At 41.3% G+C, this 23,434-nt stretch overlaps 2 protein-coding genes across 3 annotated transcripts in view; one reads left to right on the top strand and one right to left on the bottom strand.

The window, feature by feature from the left end:
* BORCS5 (BLOC-1 related complex subunit 5) overlaps nucleotides 1-7,772 on the bottom strand; it is a 58,930-nt gene extending 51,158 nt beyond the window's left edge. For both annotated transcript variants that reach the window (XM_048952794.1, XM_048952805.1), the window contains exons 1-2: nucleotides 7,533-7,772; nucleotides 6,258-6,401 (exon numbers count right to left, since the gene is read on the bottom strand). In XM_048952794.1, the coding sequence (XP_048808751.1) occupies nucleotides 6,258-6,401; nucleotides 7,533-7,590 (202 nt within the window). In that variant the 5' untranslated portion in view covers nucleotides 7,591-7,772. The remainder of the gene's footprint in view (nucleotides 1-6,257; nucleotides 6,402-7,532) is intronic.
* Nucleotides 7,773-10,526: 2,754 nt separating this feature from the next.
* On the top strand, nucleotides 10,527-19,196 carry MANSC1 (MANSC domain containing 1). Its single transcript, XM_048952732.1, has 3 exons — nucleotides 10,527-10,775; nucleotides 11,591-11,731; nucleotides 16,095-19,196. Exons 1-3 carry the CDS (start codon nucleotides 10,562-10,564, stop codon nucleotides 17,087-17,089), a joined length of 1,350 nt encoding a protein of 449 aa, XP_048808689.1. The 5' UTR covers nucleotides 10,527-10,561; the 3' UTR covers nucleotides 17,090-19,196.
* The last annotated feature ends 4,238 nt before the right edge of the window (nucleotides 19,197-23,434 follow it).

Raw genomic sequence — 23,434 nt, 5'->3', positions numbered from 1 at the left:
GACGAGAAGCTCTCGGTAGTGCTTTGATAACATGATTTGTGGCTTGACCAGACTTGAGTTTTTTTCCCTACTTCTACTTCAATGATCTTTTTATCTTTGAATAGTTTTAATACATCAAACCTTTAATCAGAAGGAAGATTATAATCTGCATTTGACTTTTTGAAATCTATTTTTTATTTGAACATCAGTGTTCACATAGAAATGAAGAGGACAACTCTCGAGTGATAGTATGTTATAGAAAATGCAGTTAATTACAATTGGACAGTGGATACAGAGGTATTCACTCATGCTTTATCTTGACTGCCCTTGCTCAACTGAGTCAGCACGCATAACAAATTAAAAAACAAAACAAAAAAAAGAAGCAGGGAATTAGGGTGTAACAATTTATACTGTGCCAGTTGGTTAACTCTATCCTTTCTTAATAAACTGACTAGCCTAAAAATCAAATGGTTTGGATTCAGACAGCGATGCAGCAAGTATTTACAAACATTAAGAACAAACAAACAAAAATTTTTTGGAAAGCAGTCCACTGTGACACTGTTGCCTGACTAGCAACAAGACACCAAGCGCTACAAGAACAGCCACTAATCAGGCAGTGGAACATCAAAAGAGGGTCAAGAACATGTTTTGTACATACACAGTTGGTATGTATTGTTTTTACATGCTACATATAGTGTGCACATAGAGTACAAGCAACTACAGACCGGTACGGTGAGTAAAAGAGGACTGAACAACACTACATGTCTGGTGGATGTGCGCAGCTGGTGAGCCACACACCCACCAGGCAGCACACAGCTCACTGACAGGGCCGGGGAGGCACCTGCCGTGAAGTGGTCAGCTGCATGACTCTAGAAAGGCAATTCTGGGCTCAAACACTGCAAAGTGAGCTCAACTGATTGCTTTTTTTGTTTGCCTTGGGATTTTTGAGTGTGGAGGTGGGAGTTCATTGATGCAGGGGGCATCCAGGAGCATTCCACGTTAGTTGTTTTTTTTTTTTTTTTTTTTTTTTTTTTTTTTTTTTTTTTTTTTTTTTTTTTTAAAAACAAGCAACAAACCAACCAACAATCTGCCTGCATTCTACCTACAGTTTCACTGATTCCTAAAGGCAGCACTTCACAGCAAAGTGATCTTTGGCAAGAGGTTTGCTGATTTTCTTCCCATGACTTATTTCAGATTTTCAACACCAGGGAAGTAGGGCTTCTTCACAGCTGAAGGGATCACTGATGATAGCAACAGGGAAATCTGTCAGATTTATAGAGATTCCTCATTGAAATGCTGTTTCAAATACAAAATTACCATTCATCCTTTCCTCCAACACAGCAGACATTCCTTACTAAAAAAAACTCAGCTTGAGCATCCATGGTCATCTTCTGTGCATCTACCTTAACATACCTGCAGTGCTCACTGCCATAATAGACTGCAAAGGTGCTACAGCTTTCTATCTGTGTGTCAGCTTCATCCAGGAATTCAGCAAGCACTTTAAGGTCCCATCAAGTCTCTGACCAACAAGTTACTTCAGTCTCTGTGTCACTGACACATCCCAGACACAATTTTGTTTTCTATACATCCAAATGCCAGATGTTTACAACAGTTGTTCCTGTTGTAGCAAACACAGAGTACTTCATGATATTAACAATTGAAAGAATAAATCTCTCAGAAAGCTCTCTCAATAAAGCACAGACACCATTTTCTCCTGACATTCCCTTTAAAAACTAAAAATAAGAATTCCACAAACAACTTATTAGACACAATCCTGGTACCATTAACTGTTCTGTTGGCAAGGAGGATTTGGAAATGACAAAATATATGTGTGACTCAAAATTAGTAACTGAGCTTGGTGAGCAGAAGCAGAAAATCAATGCCTTTTTGGCAGCTTTTGTCAGAGGCAGTAAGTCACAAATGCTCGCAAGATAATCAGAAGAATCATTACATTTGACTGGAGAGCTAGCTAATCACAAGATCCTACAGGACAAGGTAGGGACACAGCAATGTAAGAAAGATTCTGATGCTCACACCACTTCTCTGCAGTGAGACACATTCCTCTCTGCTTACTTCTTCACACAGAAAACCTTTTACCAGTACAGGATGTTACTCATAAGTAGGAACAAATTTATTTTCAAGTAAATTTACCTACAAAGAACAAATACAGACTAAATTTATTTCAAGATCCATCATACACACAAGTCTTCAAGACATCCTCTTGTACCTCAAGTTTCTGAAGCATACCAACAACCTAATCACTGTATCTTAGAATATCTCTGTGATATTTCTTGTCAACTACCTGTGAAGAAACATAACTTTTCTTCTAATACAAACCTGGGAGCCTTATGCTTTCCAGCTGACCCAAAGCCACTGAAAGCTGAATTGTTTCTCCTGAAAGAGGAATGCCACAAATAGGCATCAATTATGTTGTCTTCCTTACAATAACAAACAAAAAACCAACCAAACAAAAAACAAACACCACGCACAAAACCCCACCAAACTCATTAGATTTACTTTGTGCTAGGATGTCTAGAGTATGTCACTTCAGGACAGCCGCATAGAGTCCTCAGACAACAAACTCCAGTCTCATCCACATCCTCCTGTTTGCATAAAGATCTTGCTGGCCATAGCACAAGATAGGAATTACATTTGTATTTGGATGACTAGCTCTTGAACATTTACTCTTATGTTGCTAATATGCATCAACACATCCTTTATATTTATCTGCCTTTTTTTGTTTAACGTAACACTGTGCTGCTACCAGAAAGACAGATCTCAGTCTTTCTTGAACTTCGAGAGAGATGATTTCCTCTGGAAGAACGCAGTAAGAATTTTGCTTCCACAACACACACACGAAAAAAGAACTAAATACCCTTCTTGAGAGCTTTGGGAAGTTTACAACAATAAATCATTAATGCACTCAACTTATTTCACCAAGAAAATTTGCACAGGTTAAAAAAAAAAATTGAATATTCCATGTGCAAAATATCAACTTTTCTCTGGAATTCACAGATGAGGACTTTTACACACAGCTGGTTATGAATTTATGCTATAAACAGGCTGCAAGAATCAGGGACACTAAACAGAAGCAGCTTCATTGGTGTATGCATACCTTCAAGAAGCAACATAAAGGAAAGAAACAGCATATCGCATTTCATTCTGTATAACAAAGTAGTTCCTACAGGGAATGAATGACTCAAAGGAGAACTCTCATTGGACACTCTGTTGCTCTCAGGAGTTTAGATTCTATATTTTCCTCACGGCTCAAAAATTAACACACTCTCAAATAGTGAAATTCTCTGCTAGTATTTCTACTAGAAGTCTGCACACTCAACCTCTCTGTACCCCAAATATACAGCACTTAATATGGAAAAACAGGCATCTATCTCCCAGGTGTACTTTTCTAAGCAAATGTTTTCCTCTGTTTGAGCAGGATTGGTATTTGACTTGTGTGAATAGCAATACAACAGGCATCCACTGGAATGATTTCCTAACCACATCTGGTAGCACTCACCCCTTTCTGTCTACATGAATGCAGCACTGAAGAAGATATGAAGATATTCCCCAGCATATAAAAGAAAAATTACACTCCAGTCTTTGACTCACCCACCATTCTAGGAGCTATCCCACCAATTCAATATAGTAATATTCAGCTTACTGAATAACTATCTGACAGGTCCTCACACCAGAATCAACAAATGCTTAAACTCTAACCTCTCAAACACTGTTTATTATACATGCTCAGTAATTACCACAGAAGTTTGGAGAAGACAAATATAATTAAGAAGAATCCCATGGCATCATAGCTGATAAAACTCCAGTGTGTGGATAGTGTGTGGATTTTTCCAAAGAAATCAAAGTAAATCCAGTATAAAAGATGCAATGGACATGACACTGTCATTTTATTGTAAGTTTGGGTACTGGTCACAACAAGTTCAATTCAAAATGGCTAGGAGAGATATGTGCTTTGGCTTTTCAGTGTTTTGTGTCCTGCAAAAAATGCAGTTTCTTGCTGATAACGCGCTTTCCCAATTGATTAACTTAATCATTAGGCTTCTTTTGAGACTTGAGAAGAAAATCCCTTAGTTTTGCTTAGCCAAGGGCAAACAGAAAATTATAGCCAATCCCAAAAGAGCTATCAGTTCATGCTTTAAGTTCTCCAAGTCGATTGCTCATGAGATGCAAGCTTTAGGATCAAATCCTAAGAGAACTCAGTATCCTTCTTTATCCATCCCAGGAACATGGTCTTGCCTGTGAAGAACAAAGAAACCAATCCAAAACAGAATGGGTTCTCCATCATGCCTGTGGCATACCTGGGATCTCTAAAGACTCAGCTCAGATCACAGTCCTGTTGTTCAAGCAATGGTGTATTTGAAGATGCAAAATCTCTTCACATTAGTCAATACAATTAGAAATGCAATGCTAATAAGCAGTCACCAGATGTCCCCACATCTTAAGGGACTCAGCAGATCAAGTGGTACAAAAGGAACAGATGCTTTCTTTTATTTAGTTTCAGATCCAAAACAAAAGTAAATGCAACTTAGCAACAAAGACAACAAACCATTAAATATCTTAGTGTATGCATATTTACTAAAGAGTTTGGACTGGTGACTGTCCAATTTGTCTCTCTCAGCCAGATGGCTGCTGCTACCTCTCTTTTCTCACTTCCCATCCCAAGCCATCTTAGTTCTCAGCACCTACATAGGAACCATGTCCCTGGAAGTGATTGCAGCTTTGCTTGCCAGGACTCTCACAGTTCTTGTGCAAACACAGTTCGACGCTCACATGTTCCACAAATACCCAATCTTATAAATCTGACCTCTTAGATTAAAGCTTCCTTATTCCCTTTGTGAATTTGAGTTTCAGCACTTACGTTGCAAGCTGTCACTGAGGAGATCTTGATTTTGCCTTTAGTGCAAGGCGGGACACAAGCAACAAACATTCTGTCGAAAGTGCAATACCAACTTCAGCAATCTCACAGCCAGTTCTAAAATGGTAGTAAAAGTGTTGGGAATACGTCAAAACACAGATTCCTACAACATCACTGTCCGTAGAGTTAAAAAACAAACAAAAAAAGAAAAGGTATTGGCAATACACATTCTCCTTAGTCAAGAGGGACAGTAATACTAGCCCTAAAAACATCAGTGGTTGTTTTTATCGTATTCAGTAGCATCCCCTCTTTCAACTCCTGCTGGAAAGAGTACTGCCAGTGTCACATAGACCCAAGATCCCTCTCTGGTACTACCCAATAAAATGCCAGACATTTTGCCCACTGGGCTGTCATAGTGTCCACAAGTCCTAGTCATGTTTGATGTTAAAATAAATAAAGTGAAGAGTTTATCTGAACAGCAGTGTTACATCCTCTCCAGCAATGCCTACAGGGCAAAGCAGCTACCACATCTTCCCACCAGCTACGCATGGATCAGTGGCAAGCAGTGCCTAAGCCTTCAGTTGTACAAAACCACTTCCTTTTAGCAGCAAGGACCAGCAGCCCACAATCTCCTCACTGCCACAACAGGCCTACAAGGCACACACAAGAAATCCAGCCAATGCACATACGTACACTAAAACTCAAACTTTCAAAACCATTGGTTCCCTAAGTGTTCACTACATAATGTATTCACACACATTTGCTGACCCATGTTGTTACAGGAAGAGAAAGAGGCTAGGACTTGGCTGCTGCTACCAGCCCAATTCATGCATGCTGCTCCATACATTTTTCTTCCCAAGAGATGCTCTGCACAGCCTCCAGAGAGAGAGAGAGAGCGCGCCAAGACTAGGCCATGAGGCACATGGACAGTTTTCCCCATTCCTAAACAAGGACCAAGGACACAATCTACTCTAGACTGGAAACCTCAATAATAAATCCTGATTTCAAGTAACTGAATCCAAGAGCACGTAGCTTTAGTCTGAGACAGTAACACACAAGTGTTTCTAAGAACCCAGAACAAAACTAGAGACTGTAGTCTGCAACGTACTAGCACACCCTTTCAACCAAATGGTACTGGCCATCTGGGAAATCTGGAGTCGTCCTGTCTGTACAGTAGATGGTTCTACTACAGAGATCGTTACTAGCACATCTCTAGTTCATACATCAGTAGAAGGTTGGAAATAATTATGAAAGACGAAAACAGTACAGTTTAAAACAAAGGCAAGGTAGCAAAAAACATGGATGGAAACAAGCTTCAGCAGGAACCTCAAGATACACAACGCATATACTCTACTAGGCACACACACAAAAAAAGGGCCTTTAAAAACAGAGAAGAAACAGTCACCTTTTAAAAGGGGCTGGAACGTCGGAATTTCCTGCAGTTTTATGACATCTGGATCATTGCTCACGTTCCGTGAAGACTGTGTTCCTGGGGCTACCACCACAATGTCATCCATTTTTGCTCGTTGTTTAGCTGGGGATGGAGATGCTGGAAAAACAAAGGGAGAAAGGATAAGAAACAATCAAGTTAATAAATAGATTCCATCTGAATTTAACCCTATGAGAATGATATCACATTTAATGCTGTGCAAGTATGTTTTCTATAACATAAATCTCTGAAACCACAGGCTGTCCCTCCCTTCTCATTCTCTCTCTGGTAATGTACACACTCCATTCAACAAAGTTTTTCAGAAGGAGACAACAGAATGCTGATTAAGGATGTGCTGCCTTCTGACTCTAGGGATAACCTTACATGTTTGCCATGAAGGCAAAAGGCAAAAACTAACAAAGGTTTTATTTGTCATTGTTACACTGCAGCAGTAATGCTCTCTTATAGTTTTAGATACCTTTATAGGAAAGATTTACCTCAATAACTTAAATTCAAATACATTTGGAGCTCTTACTGTAGTGTTACACAGTCCTTATCGTTCACATTCAGGTACTTTGATGGGCCCTGAGCAGCCTGGTCTAGTATTAAATGTGGAGGCTGGTGGCCCTGCATGTGGCAGGGGGGGTTGGAGATTCACAATCCTTGAGGCCCCTTCCAATCCTGGCCATTCTGTGATTTTACTTTTTTCCCCCTAACTCAGAGGGCAGTGAGGCACTGGCACAGGCTGCCCACAGAAGTTGTGGATGCCCCAACTCTGGAGGCATTCAAGGCCAAGCTAGATAGGGCTCTGGGCAACCTAATCTAGTGGTTGACAACCTTGCCAACAGCAGGAGTGGTGGAACTTGATGAACTTTAAGGTCACTTAAAACTTTAAGGTCACCCAAGCCTCTATGATTCTATGATCCCTCCCACTTCTCCCCACCGAGGTCAGCATCCTCACACCCACCTGACCCAGCACCCCACCTAGCAGCGAGGCGCCCACCGTGGCTCCCATTCGCATCTGCCATGCCTGCTGCACCTCCTTCCCCAGCACGCATCTATCAGTCAGTACTACCAGAGGTCACGACTCCTGCGCCTCGTCCTGCAGCGACACCAGCACCCAAACCCTTTCCCACCCCACAGCCTCCTCCGCCCCTACAGCACCGCTAAGCCCCTCCCGCATGTACTCGGCCCCGTAGCTTCCCTACAGCCCCGGCCCAGCAGGGCAGCTGGGCAGCCGCCGCCACCGACCTGAGGCGCTGGTCTCGCCCGGGCGGCTCTCGGCCTCCGCGCTCTGCTCCGCTCCCATGGCGACACCAACGGCGCTCGCAATGCAACGCGCTGCGCCGACTCCCTTCCTGCCCGCCACCCTGCAACGCAGGGCCACGCTGCCCCCACGGCCGCCCGGGATTCCGGCTGGGCCGGCTAGCCTCCGCGCCAGGACCGGGCCCCGCCCGGCGTGGCGCGGCAAGCAGGCGGAGCTCCGCTTAAAGGCGCCGGGCGAGGCGCTGCCGCTGCTCGCAGTGCGCGGGGCGGGGCGGAGTCTGATGCTCGGGCCTTGGGCGGATTTACCGGTGGGGAGCGGGGCTCACAGCGCCCTCTGCTCCCCTCAGGCCCGCTTCTGCTTGCCCTGTCTGGCCTCCCTGAGAGTAAGGGGTTGGGGGAGATAGTGCTAATCTAGATTTTTAATTATCAGCACTGATATTCATGGCAAACAAAGGCAAGGCTGCGAAACACCCCAGCTATCCCAAACCACCCAATAATAGCACGTGCTCAGTCAGGTCATACTGTTCTCCTATGTCTTTTTTTTCTCACCTTTTGAAAGCTGAAGCATGTTGGTTGATGCTAGGTAACCAACCAGCTAGCAGCATGCAAGGGGCAGCCATCACCAACTGTGTTTGTCATGGACAGGGCTGAACAAATGGTGTCCCAGACTGAAAGTTCCCAGATGAGTTAAATTAAGCAAAAAAGCAAATCAAGGGGAGAAGGAAACCTACTTTGACACTTCTGACTTGTTATGTTCATGTCTTACAGTCAGATCAGCAAAGAAGCCACATACTTACCTCTGGCAGAAGAATTGCCCACAAATAAGTTCTGGCACATGCTAACTTCTAAACGAGTCTGCTCTCCACTCCTGAACGATGCACAACATCTGTGCAAGTCTTAACCTCAACCGCATTCAGCATTACCTCTCCTGGCTGCCTTCACTAATTCTTGCCAAGATTTAATTTAATATAAAAATCCCCCTCCTGTCTTGTGAGAACTGCACATCTGTTATGTACATGTGGGCTGCAGAGAAAAAAGCTCCGTCCAGCACCTCTTCTGGCAGCTGCAGGCTATGCCTCACTAGCTGTAACCCAACAACACATTTTTTAGCTACAACTGCTTAATTCCTGCCAAAACAACTAAATATTTTCAAATAAATGTGATTACTAGGAAGGAGAACAAACAGTTGTTGGCACAACCCTGTTTAGAAAGCTGAGTTCTGAACCTGCACTATTCACACACAGTATTAAAGGCATCCATGAGTAGCTTCAGTGGCAGTATTCAAAGGCAGCATGTAATGTCTGCAGAGCTGCAACCCAACCAGTGCTTGCCATAAAGGCATGCAAAGTTATCCATCACTCTCAGACAGATTAGCTAAATTTAATGCAGCATATTTAGCTTGCAGTTAGCTTCATTTCCACTTTTATGTTACAGACTTCTGAGTGTTTTGTCAAGCACGCTTTGCAGCTCCCCTGTTTTGTGCTTTTGTTTATTATTGTAGATGTGTGAATATGTAGTATCTTACTGCCCCTGGAAAATATTTATGATCCACAGTTCTGATATTTAGCTTACCTATCAACCAATGTGTGTTTCTGCTATATAAAGTTTTATTATTGAAAACATTATTACAGTAAAGTTATATTTGAATGTAGTTGTCATGCAAATTAATAATTTTCCTCCAATGTGGCAAAACAAGTCCTCTGCCGTGTCCTGCAACTGTCCTGCAACAGCTAGGTCAGTGTACCTGAAACTACACAGTGTGCAGTTGTATGTGGTTACATTAACGCATACAAATCTGATGTTTATCTGGCCATGATCCATACAACATAAGGGCCTTGGCAAATATCTAGTTATTATCGGTTTTGTTTGTCCTTTATTACTTTATATATTCAGTGTTTGACAGGAATAGATTACTTGAAACTGAATGGTGTTTTAATTGTGTAACTAGTAGTAGTGTCACTTTTAACATATATGCCACTATAAAAGTCAACTCCCAGCTGAATGAGTATGAAGAATAAAGTTGCTGACCATTCTCTGACATGGGCCTTGATTTTTGAAACAGCACAGAAGGCAGCAAGTCAGTGTGAAGCAGAATATGCTGCTGCTGCCAGCGCACCTTCTCCAAGTGGGGATCTCAAACATGCCTTGGAAAAGCAAAAAATCCTAACTGAATTTTACAGACATTCAACCTGTGTCCCAGAGGTTTAAGTTTATTGTATTAAAGCAGAGAGTAGGTGACCAAAAGAGAAACGATCAGACTGTTATCATTTTGTTTTACAATTGCTGTGTGAAATAACCTGCTCTCTGGTAACTGTTCATGTAATGGACTGCCTCAAAAGGAACAAACATTTTATTTACAATCATAGCAATGATATTGTAGGTATGATGCAGGATGAGATACCTGAAGAAGAAGGAATATGTGGCACAGTTCTTTTGTTGCTTCCTTGCATTCCTTACTCTCTGGGCCACTTCTATGCCTGAACACTGCTCTGATGGACGTGGGGGGCCCAGGAGAGGGGAAGAGGGAAAAAAAAGAAGGGAAAAAAAAAGAAAAAAGAGGAACCGAAAATTTTCAAAGTAGAAACATGAGTTAAGCAAACACTAGCAATAAGGCTGCTCAGAAAGGAACGCCGCACTTGTCAGGCAGCACTGCCAGCACGTAGCCCTTGCTGCACGGCTCTCATTCAGCAAACGCCGCCTATCTTTGCTACGGTTTGAACAGGATTACTCAGGTAGCCAAGACAGTCTCACACAAGCACTGAAGTATGCACGAATACATTTAGACCAGGATATGCATATGAATTGCTTTTGCTACAGCCTCAAGGATGGCTCTCATCGCAGCTTTGAGTAAAAACCCACCAACACTCGACCCTTCGACCAGCGGGAGCCGCGAGCCCACGGCAGCAAGGCGGTGCCGCGCCGCCCCGCCCCTTGTCCCGGACGCGCGGCAGCCGGCGGCCCAGGAGCGGGCGGGTGGCGGGAGTGGCGGGCCGCGGGCGGGCGGGCAGGCGGCCATGGCTGCGCGCGGTCTCCCGCTCTGCCTGCTGGCCGTCAGCTGCGCGATGCCTGCGCCGAGCCTGGGCCAGGGCTGTGCCGCACAGCGAATGGACAACGCCATCATCGATATCAACTTGTCTCTCCCCATGGGTATCCGAGGTGCGGAACCAGTGCACGTTTCAACACCAGAGGCTTGCATACATGCCTGCTGCTTGGGAAAAAAGCTGTCAGGTAACCGAATTCTCTCTGGCCTTTTCTGTTACTGCTTATGAACATTGAGGAGATTACTTACAGAATTGCCCGGGCTCGCATAGGAAAGGGGCGAGGGACGAGGGACTCTGCTGTGCTCAGGACCAAAATGTTCATTTCTCTGCCACTTACACTGCCAGTAGTTGTGGCATGCGGCTGCTGCCTGTCCCGGCCTAATGTGATGCCAGAGTGTTGATATCAGTGTGTTCCAGAAAGTAAGTGCGGTACAGTGGAGGGAGCTTTGAGTATTAAAGCCACTCAGACCTGCATGCATCGCTTCAGCAGACACACTACAAAGTAACACTGGTTTTAGCCAGAAATGAAAATGCTTTCATTGCCCTGGAACTGCTGATTTTTGTCAGGCTTTTAGAGTGGTAGGAGATACAGCAGCAAGCAGAAATGACAATGTATAGAAGTTACCCATAACTGATGGAAAAAGTGCATATCCACAGATACATTGAGGAAATTTTCAGATTTATCGGGATTCATAAGCAAAAAAAATCATTATATAAAGTGCTGCCAGCATGGTGTGGGTGAGGGGAGAATAAGAGGTTAGACTCGTTATTTCCACATATTCATCTGTACAGGAAGAGGAAGGTGTAACCTTTCATATGCTGGCCTTCAGCCATTCTTCTGCAGTCCTGTGTTGTTTTTCCCACAGGAATGCTAGATGTAGGTAGTTTTTCTCTTACTTGTGGAAGGAAAACCAGAATTTTTTACTTTTTAGCAAACCAGAATTTATTATCAAGATGCTATAAAAGTTCTTGTTACTGAAATGTGTGTATGTTCTTTTGCAGGAGACAAGAAATGTAACTTTGTGATTTTTGATGCTCAAAGGACAAGCACACAACCAAACTGCTACTTGTTTTATTGCCCTAGCACAGAGGCTTGTCCTATGAAACCTGCAATGGGGCTTGTGAGCTACAAGATAGCTCAAGGTAAGTATGTGTAACAGTAAAAGCCACAAATCCCCACACTGCATTATCCCCCGTGACTTTTCAGCAGTGGCTAGATAATGGTTCAGAGTTGCATCTTTAGTAAAACATTTTAAACCAAGTGCTCTAATTTGAAAATACTATTCTTGTGCTTGGTGGGAGGTGGTTAGGCAAGTGTGTGGTCTGCATCTACACAGGCCTAACCATTATGAAATTCCTTCACATAAAATTCTGAACTCCTCGTAGTTTTCCTTTGTTTAAAACAAAAAAAAAAAAGAAGCTTTATCCATCTCAGTGTATTCTGTCCAAGGAAAATTTCTAGTACATAACATGTAAGGGCATTGTTGAAAGCAATAGAAATATGATGCCCTTGTAGCCATCTGTGCATTCAAAGGATTCATGCAACTCTGATAAATACCATATATACACAGATGTTAGGCAAGCCTCAGAGCACAGCTGGGATGTTAGTGAGTAATTGATGATAATAATCATTATTTTCTGTTTTCAGTTACGGAACCTGAGGCACAGATGCGAACTGACTAATCTCAAAGCTTTATGGCATTTGGGCTTTGCAGTCACAACTTTCTCACTGCCTGTCACGTGCTGTAGCATTTTTAATAGCAAGACTTACTTGCTGATTGGCACTGATTTGCACCAGACCTGTTTGAACATAAAGAATGCACAGAAAGAAGGAAGACTTAATTGTGCTTGAGCTTTTGTCATGCAGATAGTGTAATGCTCAGTTAATGCTAATCATAAAGGTGATGTTAGCTTATTTACCTTAGGTTCCTGGTAAGCATTCAAAGGTAGCAGCACATGGTGGTGTTGGTACTGACAAACATTTGAAGCTTTGTGTGTTTTTTTTGTTTGTTGTTGTTGTTGTTTTAATATATGAGAATCTTCATGTGATTACATAGAACTAAACTATATTCTACATACTAAACTAAAAGGATAAAAATATTCTGTTGCTAAAAAGGTACACTGAAATACTGAAATTGTGTTAGTAACAAAATCGTTTACGTTGTTGGTTGGTTGGTTTTGGTTTGTTTTTTGTTTGTTTGATTTTAAACTATTCTTGTAGCTTGTTAACTACTGGAAACAACCTCTGTCTTGGGAAGTAAAGCATTTCCTGATTCCTGTCGCAAATAGTGATTGCTGAAAAAGAAATAACGTCTGGTTTTTTGCTGTACATCTGTGGAGTTTGCTTTTTCCACTGCACTGAGATAGCCACATAGAACTGATGAATACAATCCATTTATGCTCAGGGGTGTTTATTTGTTTTTTAAGATTGACAGTTTGAGGTTTGGTTTCTAATGCAGTTTATTGGATTTGAGATATCAACAGGACCACTTTGTTTTTTTAATTTCTTTTTAAAGGTTGTCTTCTTGAGAGACTGAATATGAGCCTGCAGTGCGCTCTGGCAGCTCAAAAGGCAAATGGGATCCTGGGCTCCATCAGGAGAGGGGTGGCCAGCAGGGACAGGGAGGTGATTGTCCCTCTCTACTCGGCTCTTGTGAGGCCCCACCTGGAGTACTGTGTCCAGGTGTGGAGCCCTCAGTACAAGAAAGACATTGAGATTTTGGAAAGGGTCCAGAGGAGGGCGACTAAGATGATCAGGGGGCTGGAGCACCTCCCCTATGAGGACAGGCTGAGGGAGTTGGGCTTGTTCAGCCTGGAGAAGAGAAGGCTGCGGGGTGACCTCATTGCAGCCTATCAATACCTGAAGGGAACCTACACCCAGGAGGGGAGTAAACTCTTCAAAAGGGCTGACAACAGCAGGACTAGGGGAAATGGATCCAAGTTGAAGGAGGGAAGATTTAGGTTAGATGTTAGGGGGAAGTTCTTTACTAGGAGAGTGGTTAGGCCCTGGAACGGGCTGCCCAGGGAGGTTGTGGATGCCCCATCCTTGGACGTGTTTAAGGCCAGGTTGGACGGGGTCCTGGGCAACCTGATCTGAATGTGTATGTTTGGTGGCCCTGCTAGGCAGGCGGGTTGGAACTACATGATCCTTGGGGTCCCTTCCAACCCGGGTGATTCTGTGATTCTGTGATTCTGTGATTCTGTAATGCCCTTGTTCTTTCTTGCCAACAAGTGTATCTGTTCTAGTGCCACAGCTGCACCTAGCGCAGTAGTTATGGGCAGTTGTGTTTGGGAGCATATAATCTAAAATGAAGACCAAGACTACAGTTAGTTTAAAGCTGAAAATAAAGTAGTGTTAGTAAAACAAGGTAGTTATGTTAATTAATCTCAGTGCTGCAGGGAAGCAGATACTTAACTCCTGTGCAGGACTCATCACTGGCTTGCCTCCATATTTTGCCCTTTGAACCCTGCATGAATACTGCCCATTTTCCTAGCTGTAGCTGAGGCGAGTGAGCTGAAGATGACATAGCACACTGCAAATGGTTGTCACACTGCATCAATTATTTATTTAAATGCATGGAGGAGGCTATCGGAGTGCACTGGGAACAAGGAAAAACGTGTTGGTGACTGACTCAGTGGTTGTGACAGGCCATTTCCTCAGTGCTGTGGAAACGTGTTCAGAACTGCAGACTGCAGCTGAGAGTTTGGCTGTCTTTGGCCATACAGCTTCTGATTATGTAGTGCCTGAACACTGTTATTTGTCAGCTTATTCCTTTACTTTGCTAACAAACTAGGGAAGGTTAGGATAAAAATTGGTGTCTATAGTTCAAGTTGCTGTCCTCTTATTTAAATCATTGCCCTTTTTTGTTTGTTTTTCACTTCAGTTTTTGGAAGAATTTAGGGCTTGCAAATATATTTTCTGACAGCAGCCTGTTAGATTTCTTTGCACGTATAATAAGCCTGAAATAAATTAATTCCTTTAGATATGAGTTTCTACTTGAGAAAGAAGTGACAATGAAAACATCAATGGCTTTTTATTATTTCTTTAAACTCCAGTGCAGTTAACAAACCTTTTTGTTTCTGTAGAAGAGGAATGAGAGCACATTCCATCTTTAATGTTTTGGCTGGCTACTGAGCGGTAACAATGAGAATGCAGCCTGTTTCACTTAGCCAGTTTTTCCAAGAACTCATGCTCACCAAAAATGTCTCTCTAATCTAGGCTTCAGATACACCAGAGACTCCTGAAGTATCTTTCTTCTAGCATGATAGTTGGAGTTCAGGGCTTTCCTACAAATCAGGATGTGTGCTGTCTTGGGGGAGATGGGAGAATGGACATTTGATAAATCTGATGACAAGAAAAGATTATTTGACTACTCATTCTTTACCAGTGAGTGGTATAGTTGTAACTTTCCATCTGCTGGGATGGATTGGACTGGTAAACTCTTGTACTAAAGCTGGCTCTATATTGAAAAGTACATTTTACCATGAAACTGAAAAGAATGGAGTTCATTGTCATTACCACACACTTAGAGTACGCATGCAACAGTTGTTAGCACTCTCAGAAAGACATTAAAACCTCTGAATTCTTTGTAGTGGCAATATTCATTTAACGTGTTGGCAACATGGAAACATACAATCTTAAATTCTTTGGCTAAGTACTTTGACCAGAAATGTATTTTGCAAACTCAGCAGGGCTGATCTCCTGCTCTGTATGATACATTTGTAGGAATACCAACAATTTCTTACAGTTGAGAAAGAAAAATCTCAAAAAAATTAGGAACTCCTTCTTCCTTCCTCTGTAAATAGAAGCTCCAAGGACACCTCATGTGTGTCGTAAAATACCAGAATGTTGCAGTCATGTGAAATCTAAGGAGTAGAGAACTTGCAGATGCTAATGCCAGGAGGCCTTGGACCTTAACAGACTTGTCATCTAAATGTCTAAACTGCCCTTGTTTTTTCAAGTGATTCTGGAAAAGTCACTTAGTTTCCCTCCACTCAGATGGGGATACTATTACCACCTGTTATCATAAAGCAATTCCTATATGTGAAGTGAATCCTATTAAGCAGTCATGGGATGTTTGTTCTTGGTTGTATAGAAGTACGTACATCTGACGGAAGCAAGGTTGATTGTATCTTCTTAATTTGACAGAGACTGGAATAGTTTAAAGGCAGTGGGCATACTTACTGTACTTCACAGCTCTGAAGAATCATATGCATGCCATATGAGTACAAAACATTGACTGGTTCGCATAGGTAAATTCTCTTAAGGAGCTGCAGTTGGGTTCTGATGTGTTCCAGCTTGAGATTAATAGGTTTTATGACACAGACAACATAAAAGTCACTGCGTACTTTAAGTAAAATATCTTGATGCTTCTGTTTGTTTACTCATTACTTTCTGAAGCCCCCAATAATGCTATTCCTTTACAATATAAGTAATTAGAGTGAGCCCGTGGTAATTAAAAATAGATTCAGCAATTGAATACTGATATTTCCTTTCTCTTTACAGACACCCATGCTCTGGAGGACACATCCTTCAAAAATGAGGACTTCAATTCAAATGAACGCTCTGTACCTTCAGATGCCGGAGCTTTTATTTCTCAAAGTCAGGCTAGCCATCAGAATCATACCCCTGCTTTGCATCAATCTGTTTTTCATCAAGCATCTGAACTCCTGAACCATATGGATAAACATGTAGACAGCACTGAATTTCATACAGTTTTCCCTGAGTCACAAAGGGCAGACAATCCCAAGAGTTTAGACCCCTTGCCAAGGCAGAAAGTAATTAATCCACCACCAAATACATCATCTACTGTTCAAATTGGAAACCCTTCTGCTTTGTTCCCCACCACTAAGTCTAATGTTCCCAGTCCCAGCAGTACTACTGTTACTCCTCTGCCTACAAGTACTGTCAGACTGAAATCTCATACAACTTCTTTGTTTACAGGTGGTGCCAAAGCTGGTACTGTCACTAGGACAACAACCTTTATGCTTACTGCAATTGCTAGAGCTGAACCTGGTATCCCTACTGCCAAGATTGCTGCTACTCATGTTTTTCTTTCCAGTCCCACAACTTCTGCTTCTACTTCTACAGCCAAATGGGTGACCTCAAATCCTGTAACAGCCACCAGCTCAGCAGGGCTCAGAACTTCATCCATACCTCCTGAGCCAACAGCTGTCTCTGCCAGTTATACCAGTCATGTTACCCTTGTCTCTTTTTCAAGTTTTGCTCTCTCTACTAGTGCTTCCCCCGTGGCTTCCCAAAACAACCATCAGGGTTATGACCCATCTGATTCGGAAGACCACCTCTCAGAGTACGTTCAGAGAAGAAAAGGCTTTGTTCAGCTGGAAGACAAAAGCAGACTTGTAGTGGCTTTACTTTTTGGGGTGATATTCTTGCTCTTAGTTATTGCACTCACAGGGAAGAAAATGCATGAATCTCTTCAGAAGAGACAATATACCAGGTTGGATTATTTGATCAATGGAATGTATGCTGATGTATGATGGAGCATAGGGAATAGATTGTTAGGAGCATTTATCATCTTTGTGAGAACTGCTCTGAAAGTGAAGAGTGAATATGAAATCTCAGACGAGGATGCATTCCTTTTTTGGTCACCAGTGGCCACATGGTTTTGGTGGGGAAGAGAACTGCTGTTTCAGACTGAATTATAATGCCTATCATTTGAGTTAGTATCAAATCCTAAGTGCAGACACTCAAGCTAAGCAAAGAAGTTCTCGTATTTAAGGAGAAAAATAATTTCAGGAGTATGGTCTGTGACTAGATTAGCAGAATAGAATTTGACCTAATTAATTGTGCAGCACATGAGCACTTTCAATGTTTTTTGCCTCCAAGTACATCAGTATTACACAAGTCTGGCATCGTGTAAGTGTATATGGCATCCTGTATACTCTATCTGAGCCTTAAGTGAATATTGGGTAGTAGTATATAGCATCCAAATGGTTTTAGGTACAAGGAGTAAACTGTTATATTCAAAACATGTTTGGCTTAACTTTCCTTAGCTACATTGTGTTCATTGATATTTATCTTGAATGCTTTCATGTGCATAAATCATAAGCTATACTTAAAACCACCTGCTGCAAATTTTAGTTGGCCTTTTCTGAAGAGAGCACCACCCTCTAGCAGGATTCTTTGCAGGATATGTCAAATAGTTTTTATCATATTAGGTTAAACAAAGCTGGAATCTTTTTTTTTTTTTCCATGTCAAATAGCACAAGCAAGCAACTTGGTGTGTACCGGAGAATCTGTTCTACTATACTTAAACCTATTATAGTTGAAACTTAACAATTAATTGTAGAGCAGATGGAAACTTGTGAAGGAACTGAGCAAAGACAACAGCTGTATTATCAGCAGAGGACACAGAAAAAGTATGGTTTCTAGTTCTTGAATATCTAGACAGATTGAAGGGAATTAAGAAAGTATTAAGTAACATTGATGGATGTGTTGTGCAAGAGTCCCAAACTCAGAGATATTTCCTGCAGTCAGAGAAGCATTACCTTAAACAACTTTGCATTATCTTTCTGCTTCTAGCATTCTTTTATTTCCCTCACCAGTCTAGTGGCTCTTAAAAGCACTGCTTGCAACAGGGCTAGAGATGATAGAAGCACACACAGAATCACAGGACCTCAAGAGCTCATTGAGTCCAATCCTCCTGCTTAAACAGGTTCCCTACAGTAGAACACACAGGTAGGCATCCACATGTGTCTTGAATATCTCTGTAGAAGGACAGCCCACAAACTCTGGGCAACTTATTCCGATCCATCACCCTTACTGTAAAGAAGTTCTGTATGTTTGTATGGTACTTCCTAAATACAAGATTTAGGCCATTTCTCCTTGTCCTACCACTACACATCACAGGGAAGATCCTGTCCTCATCCATTTGCCTCCCAACTCCCTTTAGACCTTTATGAACATTAATCAGAGCTCTAGAACTCTGGGTAGAACTCTACATGTTCTCAAAGCACATCTTTTTTACTTCTGGCATCATGTTCATATGACCGGTAGTAAGCACAGCTTCTCTGTATGTTTCCCTGCCTCTGGAATAAGAGGCAAATGAGAGTGCCTGTAAGCATCCAGTGTTTGAACCTCCAGTTCAAACTCACTTTTTTTCCACACCATGATCAGTCTTAATCTGTTTTCAGAATGAAACCCTAGATATTATCTGTGGGAGGCAGCATAATCAACTACAAACATCAAGATAGAGAAGGAAAGGTGCCTTAAGAATAGGAACAAATAATTATATTACAAAATATGCTAAGTAACCCACGTCCACAAGGTTCTTAGATCTGTCAAGTTTACTGCAGCAGGAAGCAGTCATGATCTAAAAATGGCCTCAAGGCAAGTTTTTTGGGAGCTCTAACAATAACTTTATGCAGAAAATTCTCTGAAAATTACATTATTCAATGATCAAAGACATGTCAGTGTTCCTTATGTCAAGAAGTTGAACTCTTGCTGTATGGAGGCTGCAGGTTACTTTATAGATACAAAAACATTTGTTTTTTCTACATTACTTCTGTCTGACAATGCTTACATAAAAAACACTCTGGATAATATCTTAGAATTGAATAAATTTGCAGAAGTATCTCAAGTTGATTAGCTGGTCTGTTGACTGCACTTCATTTATCCTTTGCTTTTTTTTATTTTTATTTTTATTTTAATCAGCTAGTTTCAAAGTTTTGTGGTCAAGGAATATGATAAAGATGGAAAATATTTCTGGGAAGCAAGTTAAGGAAATTGCAAGTACTGGGTCTGGTACATGTAAAATGCAGGTCTGAATCTGAGATTATAGTTTTATCTAAAGATTTACAGCTTAGTGAGAAGCCTTCTCCATTGTCTATGCCATCGTAGCAACTTACTACAGGAGAGGTATTGAAAAGAGCTCCTGAATCATCACTGTGCATTTCTAGCATAATAAAAATTTTGTTGGAGGTAGAGATTGTTGATAGTAATTCAGGCAGTACAGTGCAGTGGACACAGATTCGAGGGAAGGAGGGCAGACAAACTGTAGGGTCATTCAGAGCATGGAGCATGTATTTGGTTAACATCACTGGTAACGTTGCCTTCTAACCAAAACAGCCAACATAATATCATACACTATGAGTGGCAGAAGTAAACCAGTGAGTTGCATGTGTATCATGACTAACTCGGTAAGAAAGCTGAGCTGAGTGGTCTTTTAGTAACTTTAAATGTTAATGCATACATCAAAAGTAAGTAGAGAATCAGAATCGTTTGAGTTGGAAGGACCCTTAGAGATCACCTGGTTCCAACCTCTCTGCCATGGGCGGGGACATTTTGTGCTACACCGGGTTGGTCAAAGCCCCATCCAGACAGACCTTGAACACTTCCAGGAATAGACCATCAACAGCTTCCCTTAGCATTGCACATAGGGATATATATTTTCCCATTCATTTGCATTCTTGGAGCAAATGGGATTACTAGGTGACCTGCCGGGAACATTCTGTAGGGGAACGTGGGCTATGTTTGAACACTAGAGGGCAACAACGGCTTATTAAATCGACAAATTAAAGGAAGTCAGTTTAAAAATGTTTTATTTTGCTTGGTTTTTAACTTTCTGTGGCTATTTCACTACAAAATACATTCTGTGACAAAAATGTTTTGTTTATTGGAAGGCTTTAGTGGAAGATTATACACATACACTTCTTAAGCTTCTCACTTAAGCTTCTTAGTATATCGTATAGCAATAATGAGGCACCATAGAAGACAACAAAATACTAAGTATATAATCATATACATTTTAATAATATTAAATTGAATTGTATTTTTTAGTCACATATAGGCATGGTCAGTGAAAAGAACAGGAGAAAGAGATTTCCTATAATCATTCTTTCAGCAGTGATGCTTAATTAAGCACATCTTATGAACATACTTAGTCATCTGATAATAGTGTTGCATTATGAAAGAGAAAGGATAGAATAATTGCAAAAAAAAAAAAAAAATGCACCTAGTATGTTATGCTTTTTGGCAATGCTTATCTAAAAGTCCTGTACACTGACAGCTCTTCTATGGTCTTAAATGTGCACCATGCTCCCTGATGTAAAGTGATCAAACAGCAACAAACTTTTGCACGTTGTTCAGGAACTAAACAGATATGCTAGTAGGCAAAAAAATAAGTAAATATCTTTCCACCCGGAAATAAATAGTAGTGTCTTAAGACATAAAAATAAAACTGAAATCATATAGTTTGATCATCAGCCAGTGTTATCTGATGACAGCATTGAAATCTCTCTTTCCAAATACAACCATATATGTGAGGGCACAAGGCCAAAAGCTGATCTCCTGGAGAGTGTAATAAATTCCATAGCTGCTTGTTTCACGTAGTTCCTTCACAGTACTGAGCAAACAAAAAGTGTGTAAATACAGACTGTCATGAAGAAAACTCTTCTGTGGAATTATACATTCAGGCAAATGGCTAGTGCAAATTTTACCACCCCTGCTAACAATCATAAATGAATAACAAACAATTGAAGACTTAAATTTGAGATGTGTGAGCAAAGCACGTTGTTGCTACCATAAGTGCCTGCAAACCCTCTATGGCATGTTCTCCATAAAGGTCTGGAAACCTTTTATGGCATGTTCTCTTCAAAAGAATGCTTCAGTTCATTGTAATTACTGTAGGAGGAGGAGATGTTTATGCTTAGATTTTTTTTTTTTTTTTTAGTAAATTAGCAACTCACAACCCAGTAGTAGCTAGCCAACCAAATAAAGTGCGTTTGAATCTGATGACATCATTAGATATTGGCTTGCACCCATCAGTCCACCCTTCATGCTGACAAAAATACTGAGCTTAAAGTGCTATTACTGCTGTCAACAGTTTCCACCTAGAACCTCTTATAGAGGAGCTATACTTTGTGCTTTGGCACACAGTGGAAATTGGCCTAGACTGCTGAGCATTTCCTATGCATTACTCATTCTCATACAGGTAATATAATTCCTTACATCTCTGATCATAGATAGTTACAAGGCAGTTATACCTCTTCATCTTTTCTAAGTCTTACAAGTTCTTTGAAGAGTGTACATGACATTCCCTTTATGGATAGGTCCCCTGACGTATTTGGATATATGAAAATTATTGTTCATCTTCAGGAAATCTACACACTCTGAATCTCAACATTTAAATCTGCTTTTTTATTTTTCCTTTATTTTTCCTTTTTTCCTAGTCTTTCAGGTGACAGAACACTGGCACAGATAGTGGAATCTCATCCTTGGAGATCTTCAGAAGCTGCCTGGACATAGGCCTGAGCACCTTCCTCTGGATGACCCTGCTTGTGCAGGGGTGGAACCAAATGGATCCAGATATCTTGCCAACCTCAGTGATTCAGAGATTCTGTGTTAAAAGAGAAAAGCATAGAACTTCTGCTCTTAAGATCAGATCCCCTGGGAATCTGTCCTTAGGGATAAAGGAAGGAACAGAGCTGGCATTTCTTTAAGTATGTCTTTCTGAGAGCAAAAGAGTTTTCTATCCCACAGCATAAGAAATCAAGCAGAGGAGGCAGGAAACCTGGCTGAGCAAGGACCTGCTGGTCAAACTGAGGGATAAGAAGGAAAAGTCTATGCATGGAAGTGAGTGGCTTGAGAAGAATACAGGTATCTGGATGTGCAGAGATGGGACCAGGAAAACCAAGGCATAGATAGAGCTGAACTCGGTAAGGGTGTGAAAAATACTAATAAGGGACATTGGCCAGAAGAGAAAGGCCAAGGAGATTGTACCCCCCCTGAGAAATGAGAAGGTAAAAATGGTAACAATGACATGGAGAGGGTTGAAGTGGTCAATAAGTTCTTTGCTTTGGTGTTCACTGGCTGTCAGGCTCTCCATGTCTCTTTCATCCCTGATCCTTTAGTGGGAGGTAGGAGGAGCAAATCCTCTCTCACTGTAAGCAGAGAATAAGTTTGAGACCATTCATAATTAGTGGAGTGATAGTTTTTGTAACAGGCCTGAGTTTGGACTCAGTCATGATTTTACTGTTTTTTTTTTTTGTTTGTTTGTTTTTGTTTTTTTTTTTTTGCACAAAAGCTACCAGAGGCAGCTTAAACTTCATGAAGAAGTAGCCTGTTTATGAGGATTGCATTTTGCAGGAGCAGTTTGGTACCTGCCACATCAGAGAAGCAACTGAGTTTCATAGAGCTTCCAGCTGAACATTCAAAAGTCGCAGGGAGCATCGCCACATTTGCTCTGTGTGCCCTACTTAAACTGAGAGAATTATGTTATTAGCGGTGGTTAGGCTTTGAAACTGTGACTTTTAAAGCTCTTCTCAACAACAAATCAAAAATTTGCATGAAGTTCAAACATTTATTCTTATGTTGGAAGATGGTAGAGAAACACAACACAGACTTCCAATGAGCTTGCCTGCTGTTTATTTAGTTTTTTCAGTGTGTTTTTCTGTTTGGTTCCATGAATGAGCCTTTTTTTTTTCTTTTTTCCTATCCCTAAATCCAAATTCTAGTGACAGTTCTGAATTTTTCCCACGTAGTCCAGTAAGTTATGAATGAGATGATCTTTGTCCTTCAGTGGCCACACACTGCTCTATCTTTGCACATGCAGTTCCCATTTATACCAGCGTGAGGTCCTCCTGCACATGGTTTATGGCTGTCGGTCAAGTCTTCACACTTAGTGGCTTATATCTTTTCAAAACAATTGCCTTGTAAGGTGACATGACTTTTCAGCCCAGAGGTAAAATTTATGATAGAATCTGAAGACAATTTTCCCAGCTGCTTCTGATTATTCAACTATGACAATGTTTTCCTTGTTTTGTTCCAGCGCATGAAATAAGGAGTTCAAATGTTTCTCCATCATCTGATATCTCAGGCACAGT

The sequence above is a fragment of the Lagopus muta genome, chromosome 1 (assembly GCF_023343835.1).
Source record: "Lagopus muta isolate bLagMut1 chromosome 1, bLagMut1 primary, whole genome shotgun sequence".
Classification (NCBI taxonomy): domain Eukaryota; kingdom Metazoa; phylum Chordata; class Aves; order Galliformes; family Phasianidae; genus Lagopus; species Lagopus muta.
The sequence above is the reverse complement of the archived record's forward strand: the minus strand, read 5'-3'. Positions and strand labels throughout refer to the sequence as shown.